This window comes from Parasteatoda tepidariorum, chromosome 1 (assembly GCF_043381705.1).
Source record: "Parasteatoda tepidariorum isolate YZ-2023 chromosome 1, CAS_Ptep_4.0, whole genome shotgun sequence".
NCBI lineage: Eukaryota > Metazoa > Arthropoda > Arachnida > Araneae > Theridiidae > Parasteatoda > Parasteatoda tepidariorum.
Window position 1 is genome coordinate 93922740 of NC_092204.1, and position 14868 is coordinate 93937607.

At 28.0% G+C, this 14868-nt stretch overlaps 1 protein-coding gene across 2 annotated transcripts in view; it reads left to right on the plus strand.

Annotated features, from left to right (window-relative positions):
• The window catches only part of LOC107441632 (GTP-binding protein Di-Ras2), a 65944-nt gene extending 52714 nt beyond the window's left edge, over window positions 1-13230 (plus strand). For both annotated transcript variants that reach the window (XM_016054969.3, XM_071183965.1), the window contains one exon: window positions 3124-13230. In XM_016054969.3, the coding sequence (XP_015910455.1) occupies window positions 3124-3588 (465 nt within the window). In that variant the 3' untranslated portion in view covers window positions 3589-13230. The remainder of the gene's footprint in view (window positions 1-3123) is intronic.
• Window positions 13231-14868: the final 1638 nt, after the last annotated feature.

Below are 14868 nucleotides of genomic sequence, written 5' to 3' on the forward strand. Positions count from 1 at the left end.
AGATTAATATATATATATATATATATATATATATTGATTGTATTGAAGCATGGTATGCTCAGTTTTATCAAACAGTAAGTCACATCACTTATTGTTTGATAAAACTAATCAAAAATAAGAAAAAAAATTTGTAAAAAATTTTTTTAAACTTATTAACTGGTACAACATCACACAAGAAATTCAAATCAAAACCTGCATTTTTTCTAAAAAGAAATTTGTCCCTAATCTAATTATAAATAGTAGTTTTGAAAAATGTCATTCTGAATAACTTAAAAACATTACAAAATTTGTTTCCTATAAAAAGTTTCGCAAAAAATGGAATTAAATAAAAAAATTAAAAGGATGTAAATTAATTTATTCTATGTTGGCTGATTTGTAATACCTTACGGATGCGAAAAAATGTTTTTGAATTATTTTTTCCTAAACTTCCCTGCAATCTATTATATTTAACCTTTCGTCAAATTACGAGAATCTTCCACCTGCCGTCTTAAATACCTAATTAGTGCCAGCATAATCACGATGAAATTCATTAAAAGTTGCACGAAAGATTTTATCAAAAAGAAATGTAAATTGTAACAAGATTGTTTGAGATTAAAAAATGACGTTGACTTGACAAAACCTCTCACTTCACTTCTTTTCTATTCTATGTTTTAAAACTCGAGTTTCTGTTGCCAGGTGAGAAGACACCAAGTTTTATTGTTATTACTGTTTGCTTTCCTTAGCTTTCCTTCAAAGGAAAAAAAACATTGATTTAATTAATCAATTACTTGTTAGGAGCTAATGAGATTCCAGTCTTTAATGAACTTTAACGTTGCTTGGAACAAATTTATAAGTTTTTAATTAATTTATTTATTTTTGTTTTAGGGAAATAGAAATTCTTGGAAACTAAATTTTACTAAGGTATCTTCCAAAAAAAGATACTAAATTAACTTAATGATGCTTAATAAAATTCGAGAAACTTTTGTTATTTATGAGAAAAGATGAGCTTACTTTTCAGTGTCTGTACTTGAATAAAATGGTTGATTTATTAACAGAAATACTTTGAATTTAATTGTTAGCTGTTTGCAAATTCATGGTTTAAAAATAAACTGTGCAACTACTTAATACATGTCTTATGATTGAATTATAAGTTCACTAATTATATTTTATATTTCGTATAAAATATTACTAATATAAATTAAGTTTATTCATTAGGAATCACTTAATCAATATAATTTATTTGAAGAAGCTAGGTAGTTCAATTTTATCATTATGAAAATTTTATTTTCTTTTTATGAAAAAAAAATCTTGCAGTGCAAACAAAGTTGATTCTATGCTTGTGTGCAAATCGCATAAGATTTGATAAGTTATCCTGTGTGTATGTATGAAAAATGTTTTTGAATTCGTATTTCATGTAATATTAATTATTAAAGATAATTTTAAAATTTTTACCTTTTTTATTCTTTGTGTCGCTACTTCTTTGACTTTCATTGAGTAGATTTTAAGAATTTCGCATTTCTAGAATGAATAATAAATATCTGAGTCAAACATAATTAATAACATATTGATACAATCTGAAATTTGTCTAAGACCAATTAAACCTACTCAACGTAAGATTTGTTTTCTTATTTTTTAAATAAACAATAAGTTCTCAATACTTTAATTTTTAAGTTCAAACTAAAAGAAACAATACATATGTTTGAATGGATAATGTAAGAAGGACAATTAACAACTTGCTATGAAATCTTGAGCGTATAAATAATAACTTTTCCATTTTTCCGAATTATTATATTTATGGAATTATTGTGATATCCGCTGGATTTCATCCAACAAACGGATGGTACTTAGGTGATGTAAATTTATATAATGTGCCCTGGGTGAGTTTGTACTGAATAACCGTCGTTGAACAGCCGACCCAATTTTGGATTTACGACTGCTAGTGCTTAACTCCGTATCCTTGTAATTTTGAACCCAATCCAGAAGACAAGGAAACTCCTAGATTAAGTGTTGGGAGAAATTTGCCTTCGTGGAGGGCTTTTAAACTGAACTAAACCGCATTTGCGTTACATGGAGAGGAAGACCACGAGACCGGTTACCCTGACGCGAAGGGACTCTAACCCATGATCCGTCTACCACTGAGGATATTTTTACTGCAGCACTGTGGTCGGTTCGAGCCTGGTGTAGAATTAGAAACGACCAGCCATCGGTGGGATTCGAACCCGGTTCACCTCATTGGAAGGCGAACTCTCTATCCCCTGAGCCACCAGCGGCTCGTACTAAATTGTTTGCACTGAATTGATAATTTTCCTAATTAATGAATGAGGTAGCAAAATTGAAGCTTTCGCGTTTTATTTAATATGATTGAAACTACCGCAGTATTTTAAAAATTCACGCAAATATGAATGCTTGCTATTCAGTTTTAATTTACAGTAAAGTTTTAAAGCATTTGCTCTCAAATGGGCTCGATTAATATTCTGGAACTTTAAGACTTCTGGGTTGGTTGGAAGTTTTATGAATATAATAAGAGAAAAGCCTTCTAGTTTGACCTAAGCACAGTTTCCTGAAAATTCTAGAAATTCCAAGTCAAGCGATCAGAGGGCTGGAAAATCTTTTTTAATTATTTAATTTATACAAAAGTTGTATTTTTTTTTCTAAAATTTTATAACTATGCGTAATATTCAAACACTCCGAAAATCATCGTATTTACAAGCGTCAGAAAAATTACTTTTGTGAATTTCTTCAAAATTTTAAGTGAGAACCTTATGGGATTAGATCTGTAATACTTCAAATAAAAAAAAATGCCGTTTCGAAAAGAATTGTCCTTTATCAGTATTTCAAAGGTAGAATGTGAAGCAAAATAAATTGAAAGATAAATTATAGTGACAAATTTACAAATTAAAATGATTAAGTGTAGCCACCTCTTAAATTTTAAACATTCATACCATGAGAATTTTGATCTTAAATTATGTATTTTGATTTCTCGATGCATTTATTGACTTGTCCATCATAGGGTAAACCCTGTATAAGCTTGGCGGCATTGCTGACAGAAGTTCATCTTATGATGGACAGTCTGCACCAATAAATTCCTCTTTTTTTTTAATATTTTCATAAATCTGAGTGACATCATTGTTGTCTTCTTTTCAGGTAATAAGTTGCAACAAGAACATATGCACTCTTCAAATCACGGACACGACGGGTAGTCACCAATTCCCTGCCATGCAGAGACTGAACATCTCCAAGGGACATGCTTTTATTCTTGTATACGCTGTGACCTCCGCACAGTCTCTAGAAGAACTTCGTCCCATCTTCGAGGTCATCCAAGAAGTCAAAAGTGGAGACATGGAGGGCATTCCCATCATGCTTGTGGGTAACAAGTGTGACGAAGCCGAGTCTAGAGAGGTGCAAACGACGACTGGGCAGGAACAGGCGAAGAGATGGAGCTGTGGTTTCATGGAAACGTCTGCGAAGACCAACTGTAACGTAAAAGAACTCTTCCAGGAACTTTTAAACATGGAAAAAAGGCGAAACGTGAGTCTTAACATGGATACGAGCAAGAAAAGATCGCAGCTTCGCAAAGAGAAACTACAAGGAAAATGTGTAATAATGTGAATACAGAACAACGCACCAAAGGAGGCCTGATTCGAAAAATAAATGACAGACCGAGCTAATTCTCCCACTAAGTATACGAGTTTTGTTTACTTATACAAGTATACGAAGTGCTTTTTTTTCTTCATTTCATCGTTTACGTGAGAACAACTTATCGTCCCTGACTTCATCTGTGATTTAAGGCCCGTACTAAGCGAAATAAACTGAGTTTAAAAGAAAAGAAAGAAATCAACACTGTTGAATGTCTTTTAATTCGGAGGATATTTTGCATTTTATCAAAAAACATTTTTAAGGGTAAGCTATTCAAAAGACTCTAAACTTGTGATTCGTTCTATAATTGTGGCCTTCGGTTCCAAGACCATCAAAAATTTTGCACGTCATGTGATTATTTTTGTTTCTTTAAAAATTTTCCATTTCGATTCAAGCCTTTTTAATGGAGCTGCTTTCGATATGAGTCGATTTAGATACGTTAATTTTGGTTTTTTAAATAAATAACTATCTGCTTTATTTTGTGGTTATTCCTTATCCAAAGGCATTATCATAAAAAACGAAGAATTTTCACTATTTTTCTCTGAAAATAGTTTTAACCAACCAGAGTTTGGTTTTTTAAAAAAACGATAACATTCTGCTGTGTTTTAAGGTTCTAATTAAAAGTAGTTAAAAAATATGCTAAAAAATTGTGAAATTTTTTTCACAATAAAAACGTTTTATGATTTTGCTAAGTGGTTTTGGAACCAAACACTTCAATTATTATTCACTTTCCTTCGTCCACTTAAAAAGAATTTACTTAAAAGCTTGTTATTCCTCTCTCTCTCTCTCTCTCTTTCTCTCTCATGAAAACTCTTATAAAGGCATGAAAATGGCATCAATTTGTTTGCAAAATGCTTTCTCAAAATGGCTCAAATACGGTTAGAGCTAGATGATAGTTACTAAGTAGGACTTTATAATATTGCAGTTTCGTTAAATATTGGAGAAGAAAAAGTCTATGAGTGGAATAAGGAATTATAGCCATAGTGGCCAAGAGTACTGTCTTTACCATCAGCAGCATTTTTTGTTGTTATCATTCTAACGAAGCAGCTTTGTAAGTGAGATAAATGTGTGAAGAAAAGCTGAAAGCCTTATTATTAAAGTAGAGCTTACATATTACTATATCTTCTAGAGCACAAATGGGGACGCAGCTTTGTTATCTCTCCGATTCCTAGTTGGCTGTGACTTTTCTTTTGATACTATATTTAATCTTAAGATATCAACTATTAGAAATATAATATTCTCTTAGAGCTATTGATGTAAAAGAAAATCTAAATATATCCTTGGTGCATTTTATTGTATATACTAACATTTTTTCATGACCGTACATCGGATTTGAATATTTATATTTTCATAAAGACTTACAGAAAAGTGTTATATGTAATCTATCTATTTAAGCTTACAATATTTTTCACCTGAAACCATTTTATCTTGTTTTTCTAAGTCGGATGAGCCAAGAACAAGAAAACATTAGTTCGGTCTGTCATTATGTGTTGTCTTCATCATAAATAGACTGGAACTTGATTGGTTACAGTATGGTAGTTTATCATGTGTACAGCTTTCACTGTAATAAGTAGTATACAGTTATAGTGAGAAGAACAAAAAGACGGAATTAGATTTTTTGTGTTTTTCACTTTACAGAAGTAGTTCAAGATTAAACAAAAAGTTCACTCAAAACTTTGTACATAATTTGACTCATAACTAATTTAATATTTCACAGCTATGGCATAGCACGAAAATTCTATATATTCTTCAATAATAATGCAAAGTTACGAATCCACTGTAGACAGAATAAAAAAAACAGGTTTAGCCTGAATGATTCATCGGGTTTAAAAGAACTGTTGAATTAAAATTATACAGCGTACAAAGATGGGTTATTGATGAAAAGATGCATACACTGACACATACCTCAAACGTTCAATCTGCGCCCCTATGGTCTCCCAAGTACACCTTAGTTTCGTCACCCAAGTGCATCGATGGCACCCAGCATTTCCAACCGTAATCCAGTTCACGTTTTTCTCAAAGAACTGTCACATTGCTTGTTGGTTTTGGTGATGTTCCTCCGTTGACATGGCTCCTTAGGTCTCCAGACCTCACTCAATGGGATATCTTTCAGTGAAGTTCTATAACATTGTCAATAACATTGTAAGTACTCTAAAAACGTTTTCACTGCTTCTGTGATGAATAATGGAAAAAATTGCTATAGAATGTATGAATGGACCTGAACTACAGTTGAAATATGAAATATGTACCAAGAGTGAGCGCCGTGAACATTTGCTGTATGTACCTGAAACTTGATGAATGTATGTATCTTCTCATGCATGATCAATCTTTGTACGACGTATGCTTGTTAATGAACACTCATTTGAAACATGATAAATCATTTAGGCTAGCTCTATATTATAACTATTTTATCAAAAAAATATGTTAATTTACATGCTTTATCCAAATATAGAAATTCTTCGCTGTTTTAAGTCTATAACAAAAACTAGATTTGAAGAACATGCTTATTTTGTCATCATTGTTATCAGTATTAAACAAGTTTTATTTAAATGTAATTATGATATTTTATACGGTAAAAAATTATATATTTTCAAGCGCACAAATTATGAAAATTCAAAATATATATGTATACACTGCGTTCAATTCTAAATGGTGCCCTTTTTTGTCATCATTAAATTATTTTTATCAATTATCACTTAGGTAAACGCTGAATTCATCCATCAAAATCACATATATACTTCTTAATTACTTCAAAGTTAAGAAATTATTCTTGTAAACTATTTGGGATTATAAATATGTTTAAATCATTGATGTTCTTAAAAATCAAATACAATGAAGAATATTTCTATTGCAATAAAATTTTATATTGTGTTTGTAGTATAATTAAAGCTAGCTATTGTCAACTATTTAAAACTAGCTGGTAAATAGTTTACTTTCCTTCATCAAAAGGTATAAAAGAAGCAAAAAGCAAGAAGGCAATTAAATAACTGTATTTTATGTGCATCGAATACAAAGCATTTTGGCGAATGCTTTTTGAAATTTTTCTTAAGCTGTAGTTTAAGATAAATTGCATCTTTACAAAGCCCGTAGATATGATTCAAATATTAAAGATAATTTTTGTAATATTTATTTCTTAACTCTTAGTATTTAACATAATCGATTTGATTTTTTTTTAAATCCAAATACGCAGTTTTGAGTTAAAAAAGCGACATTACAAATTAATCATACACATTATTATTACTATCAATATTACTTCTAATATTATTTATTTCTAATAATAATCCACTTTTTATAAAAAGAAATACTATTTTATTTTATTATTGTTGGTGAGGAGAATTTTTATTATTTAATTTATTGATACTTATTATCTAAATAAATTCTTCAATTTTATTTTAAATTGTAACGCCCAGAGGACAACAGCTTATTTAATACTAATGTTGAATAGACATTATGCGAAAAGAATTAATTAGTCAGGTACAAATGTGTGTTTGTTTTCTATGTCTGTTTGTCCAGGAAATAGAGAGGCATATTTTCCAACAGCAAAATATTTCATTTTTATATTGTAACTTTTAAAGTAAATTACAAAAACAACCTTGAAATTGCGACATAATTGCTAATATTCCTCAAATAAAACAATGTATAAATCTTATTTTTTATTTCTTTAAAATTCTGCTCAGATCATAAAACGGTCTCAGAAATTGTATCACTTTTTCCCTTTACTTTCACTTTTTTCCTTTTTCTCCTTATAATTGCTACCTGATTAACTAAAATTCTATATTTTAAAGTGTCTCTATCTATATCAGAAAAACACACTGTGAGTAAAAATTCCATATGTATCAACATTAAGTAAAACCGATGCCTTCGAATGTTAAAATATGATAAAAACTCTTTGTTAAAGCTTTTATTTCACTTAAAATTAAGAAATTTATTAAGGGTAGATTTCAAATTTTTATCAACTTACTAATACGGTATATATTCTTAAAAGTTTGGCAAATCTATAAATTTGATATCACGAAAGATTCTTTGCATGCTTATTTTATTTCAACAAAAAACATTCCAAATTACCAAATTAGAAAATGATTCTACTTTTTAAACATTTATAGATTTGTATGCACACAAATTGTATCATTTGCTATATTTTAAACTTATATTATTATTTAACATAATCTAGGCCTTATTTTGACATAATTTAATAAAAAACGTTTTTGAATTAGTTTAAACTTTTCAATTTAAAGATGTTATTTTAAGTATGCAGAATTTTCATACATTTTAACGTTAGGTGGCAACAATCTTAGGAGGCAAAAGCAAAATATTATTTTGATTTTGTAAAAAATGCTCCATTATAACGTCAGATACGACTGTAAAAAGATTTTTTTTCACTATAATTATTCTTAAAAACACTCAAAAATGTGAAACAGAAAATTTTTAGATAATAGCTTATAATGATTATTTAAACGAAAACAAAGTGCATAGTTAATATATAATTTTGTCTTTAAATTATATAAATTAAAAAAATTTTGGCTCATTTATTTATTTTACCGAATATTGAAAAGTTGTTTTTCTTAAAAATTCGAGTTAAAAGTAAGTTAACAAAAATTAAATTGAAGTTTTCAGATTTTTTTTTTTACAAAATTCAAAATTACTCTGAATAATCTGCTCATAATTATTTTTAAACTTAAATTATTTAGAACATTACTTTATGTTTAAAGAATTAAAACGAATGAATAATGTAGAATGCTCTTAACTTATAGGACCACAAAATGTTAAAAATAGACAAGTATATAAACTTGCTTTACATATCGAAAATTGTTGTGATTGTTTTGTCAAGAGATCGATTAAGATTAAGAAGATAGTTTGCTACGACACCTATATTTGATGATGTTTCGCGACTGTTATTATGATATATATATATTTAAGCATGTTCGTATATTATACAAATATTTCATGTTGCATCTAGTTTCCTGCGGTAAAGCATTACGTTCTTAGATTGTACTGAATTAGTCACCTGTATATATGTCTGACTATTATTTGCAGATATCAAACGATTATATCAACGACTATATATAGTGATAAAATTAAAGCAGCAAATAATGAAATTTGCTGTAGCAATATATGACGTTCTATTTATTTATTATTACAGCATTTCTTCTTTCTATTTTTGCCTTATATTGATTTTTCGTGAAAAGTCCTGTGTAAAAAAGAGTGCCTGTTGAAACAATTTTTTTTTTATTAAAATGTATTATATAGTATCTCTCATTCTTTAACAAATTGTATTCTTTTCATGTTGTCTTTTATATTGTTTGTGTTCTTGTATTGTATTAAACATCATTTGTGCTCTTCTTGTATTGTCTTTAACATCATTTCTGTTCTTCTCGTATTATCGTTTACATCATTTGTAATCTTCTGATATTTCCTTAGCATAAATTGTGTTATATTTTCTTATAGAATAATTTTCTTCTTAAATGAAAAAATTCTTTTAAAAATTAAGCATTTCTCAAGTATTTTATCATAATTCCTGATTCTCTAATTATTCTGTTATAAAATTTAATTTTATCGCATACATATACTATAAATAAAAGAAATTATAATAGCAGCGCTTCTGTTGATACTTAAACTTGCTTTTGTCACTGATTACGAATATATAATTGCAATTAAAAATTCCAGAAAAAGATTTTCTGCGTTTAAGTTCTTTCAAACGAAAATATATAAAAATTCAAATTAAGTTCTGAACAACAGTTAAAATGAAACGTATAAAAGTTTAAAACAAATAGCGTATATGAAATTATAGTCATAATTATTTAAAACTCTTATTTTTTTCACAATACTGATGAAAACATTTTATTTTAATGGACAAGTTTTAAAATTCAACATTTATCTATAACTTTTTGTAGCTCGTATGAACAAAAATAACCAAGCAATTGATCAATTCCATTTATGTTACGTTGCAAATAAATAAAATTACATGCATAAAGGTTACAATTTGAATGATCAAAATGTTTTTATATGTATTATATTTGTATACTCACACAACACAAAAAAAACTCATTAATGTCTTAGAAGTGTTTTTTTTTTTCATTCTGAAAAACATAAAATCAAAAAAGTGTTAAGATGGTGTAAACTTGAAAACATAACATTCAGTTCCCAGTAAAAACATTTCTAGGGTATTTACTTAGGCATTTTTTACATTGCTGGCAGATTTTGCTTAATCCCTTAGAACATACCAGTCACATTATTTTGTAAAATGTAAACCTACAACAAATATCGAAACTTTTTTTGCTATCTCTTACTGTGTGTTTTGGTTTTAATCCTTATTAACAAATCCAATCCCTCAAGATTAATATTTAACTTGGGTTTGAACCTTAATAGAAATGTCTTGAGATGTGAATTTAAAAAATTTTGATAATGAATTGAGCAGTGTTAAGCGGAACAAAATTGTGAAATTGAATGCAATTGTAATTACTCTACATTATTTTTGTTTATTAATTTGCTTTTTAAAATATAGGTGGTCCCACGAAGCTTTTGACGCATAACATTTAACGTATATAATATAAACATAAAATAGCAACATTCGACTCCATATTGTTTCTAAAAAGAGCATTTGGTATTATTTACATTTTTCACGTTTTAACAGCGTATTGTGTTAATAAATGTTAACTAAGAAGAAAATGAAAATACTTGTAAGCTATCTTGGAAGTTTTTTTATTTATTTTTTGATGTATTAACATGTCATATTTCTTAATAAGTTTTTGGGATCCTTTGTGTTGTGTGGGTAAATACTTCTAGGTTTCTATCTTCCTAACCAGTTGTTTTAGACTTAAATTTCTGAAATTTTCTACTCATATAGCTTTCATTTAATGAACACTTTTATACATATGGATTCCGATTCCTTAAAAAATTTATCATTCCAACTATTTCTGAAGATTTATTATCTAATATTATTTCATTGCAGCATTACAGATTAAGTATTCTTTTAAAATGAATAAAAAGCATTACAATTAAATTGTATAGTACAAAGTTATATATCTTATTTGTATCAATGATATCTTTAGATTTTTATTGATTATTTAAGTGTTCTTTATTAACCTTAATCAAATGAAATCAATGTTCGATTCCTTCAATCGAAGTATTAGCTTTAACATTTTTAGACTATTTCTTGTCTGCCAGCTTGCAAAAGCATTTTGTATCTTAATCAATACGTTCTAAAAACGCTAATATTTAATGAAAAATATTTGACTTTGCACACTCTAACAGGAAAAAATATTCACGAAATTTTTTTTTAAAAAAAAGGTAAGAGACAACTTAAAATCTAATTGAAATTCCTATTAAGAGTCTATCAATTATGAGCCATTGAAATTATTCTTGTTCAAAATTAAATTTCAATTTTTGACTTGTAGAGCGCCATACACTAATGATAGAGTCAGCTACTATCCTGAACAAAAGTTGGTAACCAAGGCTCGACGATAATGCGGCCTTTAAAAAAAAAAAAAAAAAAAAAAAAAAAAAAAAAAAAAAAAAGATCTGCAGGAGTAACCATAATTTAAAAAAAAATAGGAAATCGTACTTCAAATTGACCAATTTTTAAACTAAATATTTTTTTTTTAAATTTGCGTTCAGTTTCTGTGTACAGAACTAATCTATGCGTTTTTCAATTGCCACATTTGACGCTACAAATCTAATCAACAAATGGGTCTCTAATTTGAGCTCTAATTGAAGTGTTTAATTTATTTGATATAAGTCTTTGAGTTAATCGGTTTTTGCCATAAAGTGATCTTGAACTACTCTCTAATACATAAAAAAATACTCCTATTAGATGATTACGAAATAAATAATCTCAAGAAACGGAAGCTGTCTGATATTACCTGATTGAACACTTCTTTCACTGCAGAATTAAACTGAATTATTGTATCATGATAAAACAACACAAATTTTAAAAATTTTAAATGTGTCATTCTAGTTAAACATTTCACTGAAATGGATTATTTTCATACCAATCAATGCGAAGGGTCAACCCCCTATTTGCTGCTGCTCACCACCCTCAAAGACGAGTTAAAACATTATCAGAATCACTTCGTGATCCTGCCTTGTTCGCTCGCCAAGTTATCGACCATGTTAATTTCTGAAAAATTGCTGTCAACTTTTCTTAGTGTTAGCTACTTTAAAATGATCGGTACGAAAAGATTTTTATAAGGTTTTTATGGCAAGCAATAAAATGAGTTCGGAATAACTAAGAATTTTTTTATTCTACTTTGAAAAGTTAATGCTGTTTACTGTATAGAGAATTCTGGCTTTGTTGATATTAAACTTTGGATTTAGTCCTATCTTCAGATGTTATTTAAATGCAATGCGAATTTATTTCTGTAACTTCGGTATTATCGCTCACTTGCTTAACCTAGTAGTCCAACTCAAAGGACAATAGAACTCTTGCATGATAAATGGCAGCAAACATAATAGAAAAGCATTATATTTATTGAAAGCTTTGGCACAAAAGTATCTAAAACAAAACATGATTTTAAATTACCCCACCGCCCCAACATTTTCCCTTAACAGTAGTGCAATTGAAAAAATTCCCGTAAATGGAGTTTTTTTTTTTCTTTTTTATCTAATTTCATCGTCATTTTACGATTCTTTAGTTCAAAAATTTCACGAAAATATGTCCAATAGATGAAAACAAACGTGATACATATTTCATAAACTTTTTTTTGTCATAGACTGAAAATGAATTTTTTATTTACAGGTAGACAATTCCGTCATTGATTTTTAATTAAAATGAAAACTAATTTTTATCACAGCTTAACATGTTAAAAAAGAAATTAAAAAATAAAAACTTAATAAAAGTGTTTTTAGAGCGTATTGACTGACCTTGAAATCTTACTTCAAGGTCATTTACTTGTGATTATATGTTTTAACGCCATACTTTTAGGCCGTTCTTTATGTTAATGGTGCTGTTTTATTAAATTTCTAGCTCTGACTGTAATGAACAGCAGTTTATTTCATGCATTTTTATTGTAAGATAATGTTACTTTTAACATCATTTCCAAATTCATTTGCTTTTGAAAGATTTTTTAAGTATATATACTATACTCATATTTTTACTGATTGATAAAAGAGTTTTTAGATTTAGTTAAACACCTCTTACGTATTTTTGTATTATAGTTAATTGTAGATCGAATATCAATTTCCTTGATCAAATATTTAAAAGAAATTCTTAACTTGCATTTCTCCAAAACACATATATTCATTCTTCTAAATATATATATATATTATCTCGTAGAATATTGTTTTTTCTTCCGAAAAGGACCACCATGTGCAGCTAAAATTTAAAGGAATGACCTATTTCAACTTGTAAATATAGTTTTCCACACAGTGCCATTAAAAAGTGTAATCTATAGCACATGTGGATCATTTAACACTTTTTTTAAAACTTTTGTAATAAAGTAGGTTATGTAAACAAATGTTTAGTTTTAGATATGTTCCTTTTCATTGTTGAGTTTTGCAAAGTTATATTTGTTTTTGAAATCATGATTATTACATTTACTTTTTTGTTCACTCATAAATCTTAACATGTTGCGCAGCTTGTAAAATTTTAGTCTTTCTGAATAAAATAATTTTGTTGAATTTTTAGTGTAATTTTTTCAGCTAACCTTTTGAGTCCATTATATTGAACTACACTTGGAATATTTTTATCACATAAAAAAAAAAAAAATATTTTAAGCTACGTTTCGTACTTGTGTTGTATCATCAAGGATAAAAGTTCACAGCTTATAATTCGACATTAATTTTAAAATTTTACTTCTTATTTAAATAAAAAAATGCCAATTTTTTTCAATTTAAAAAAGAAGATTGAAAGCTCTGAAATTATTAAAAATGTTTGCAAAATTTATTTTGCTGAATATCAATTGGCCAGAAAATTAGACTTTTTAGAAGCATAATTACCTTCATGAAAGAACGGCATCTCAGACCGTATTAATATGTAACAGGGAGTAACATATTGATTCGCTAAATTTCGTACAAATAACTTTGACCACACCATATCATGAAGTAATTTTGACCTTACATCAACAACATGAAAATTCTAAGTTTGATTATTAAATATAAATACCCTTTTGCTATTTTGTTTTCGGACGTTTTATTTTTTTCTTAATTTTTTAAAGGAAATTTTATATAAATTTTAAATTTATCATAGTCTTCTTCTCCTTTAAAAAATTTTTCTTCCTTTTTTATTTCTTTCCTCATTCGACTTAGAACTAACTTACACATACACACACATATATATATATATATATAACTAAGAATTTTTTTATTCTACTTTGAAAAGTTAATGCTGTTTACTGTATAGAGAATTCTGGCTTTGTTGATATTAAACTTTGGATTTAGTCCTATCTTCAGATGTTATTTAAATGCAATGCGAATTTATTTCTGTAACTTCGGTATTATCGCTCACTTGCTTAACCTAGTAGTCCAACTCAAAGGACAATAGAACTCTTGCATGATAAATGGCAGCANCGACCTGCACGGGATTCGTCCTGGATCGAACATCGACCACGATTAAATTCGTTATACCAATTTTTTACAGTGCTGTAGGATGGCGCTTTATCGCTGAATAAAGAATTAAGTTCATCGAAGCACTCTTGTCTTGACAATCCACGTCAAAAGTTATGAAAAATAATGGCACGAAAATGTTCAAGATTCAATTCCATTTTTTGAAAGAGAAGAACTTTTCAATTTACTGTCAACAACACAAATGAAGCTATAATGGTAAATCGTTTGCTAAATTTATGTACTTACTGTTGCCAAAGCCAGAAATATAAATAGCAACCCTCGTATATATTGATTATATTGAAGCATGGTATGCTCAGTTTTATCAAACAATAAGTAACATCACTTATCAGAAATAAGAAAAAAGATTCGTAAACAATTTTTTTAAACTTATTAACTGGTACAACATCACACAAAAAATTCAAAACAAAGCCTGCATTTTTTCTAAAAAGAAATTTGTCTCCAATCTAATTATAAATAGTAGTTTTAAAACATGTCATTCTGAATAACTTAAAAATATTACAAAATTTGTTACCTATAAAAAGTTTCGCAAAAAGTGAAATTAAATAAAAAAAAATTAAAAGGATGTAATACCTAACGAATGCGGAAAAAAAAATTTGAATTATTTTTTCCTAAACTTCCCTGCAATCTATTATGTTTAACCTTTCGTCAAATTACTAACTTACACATACACACACACATATATATATATATATA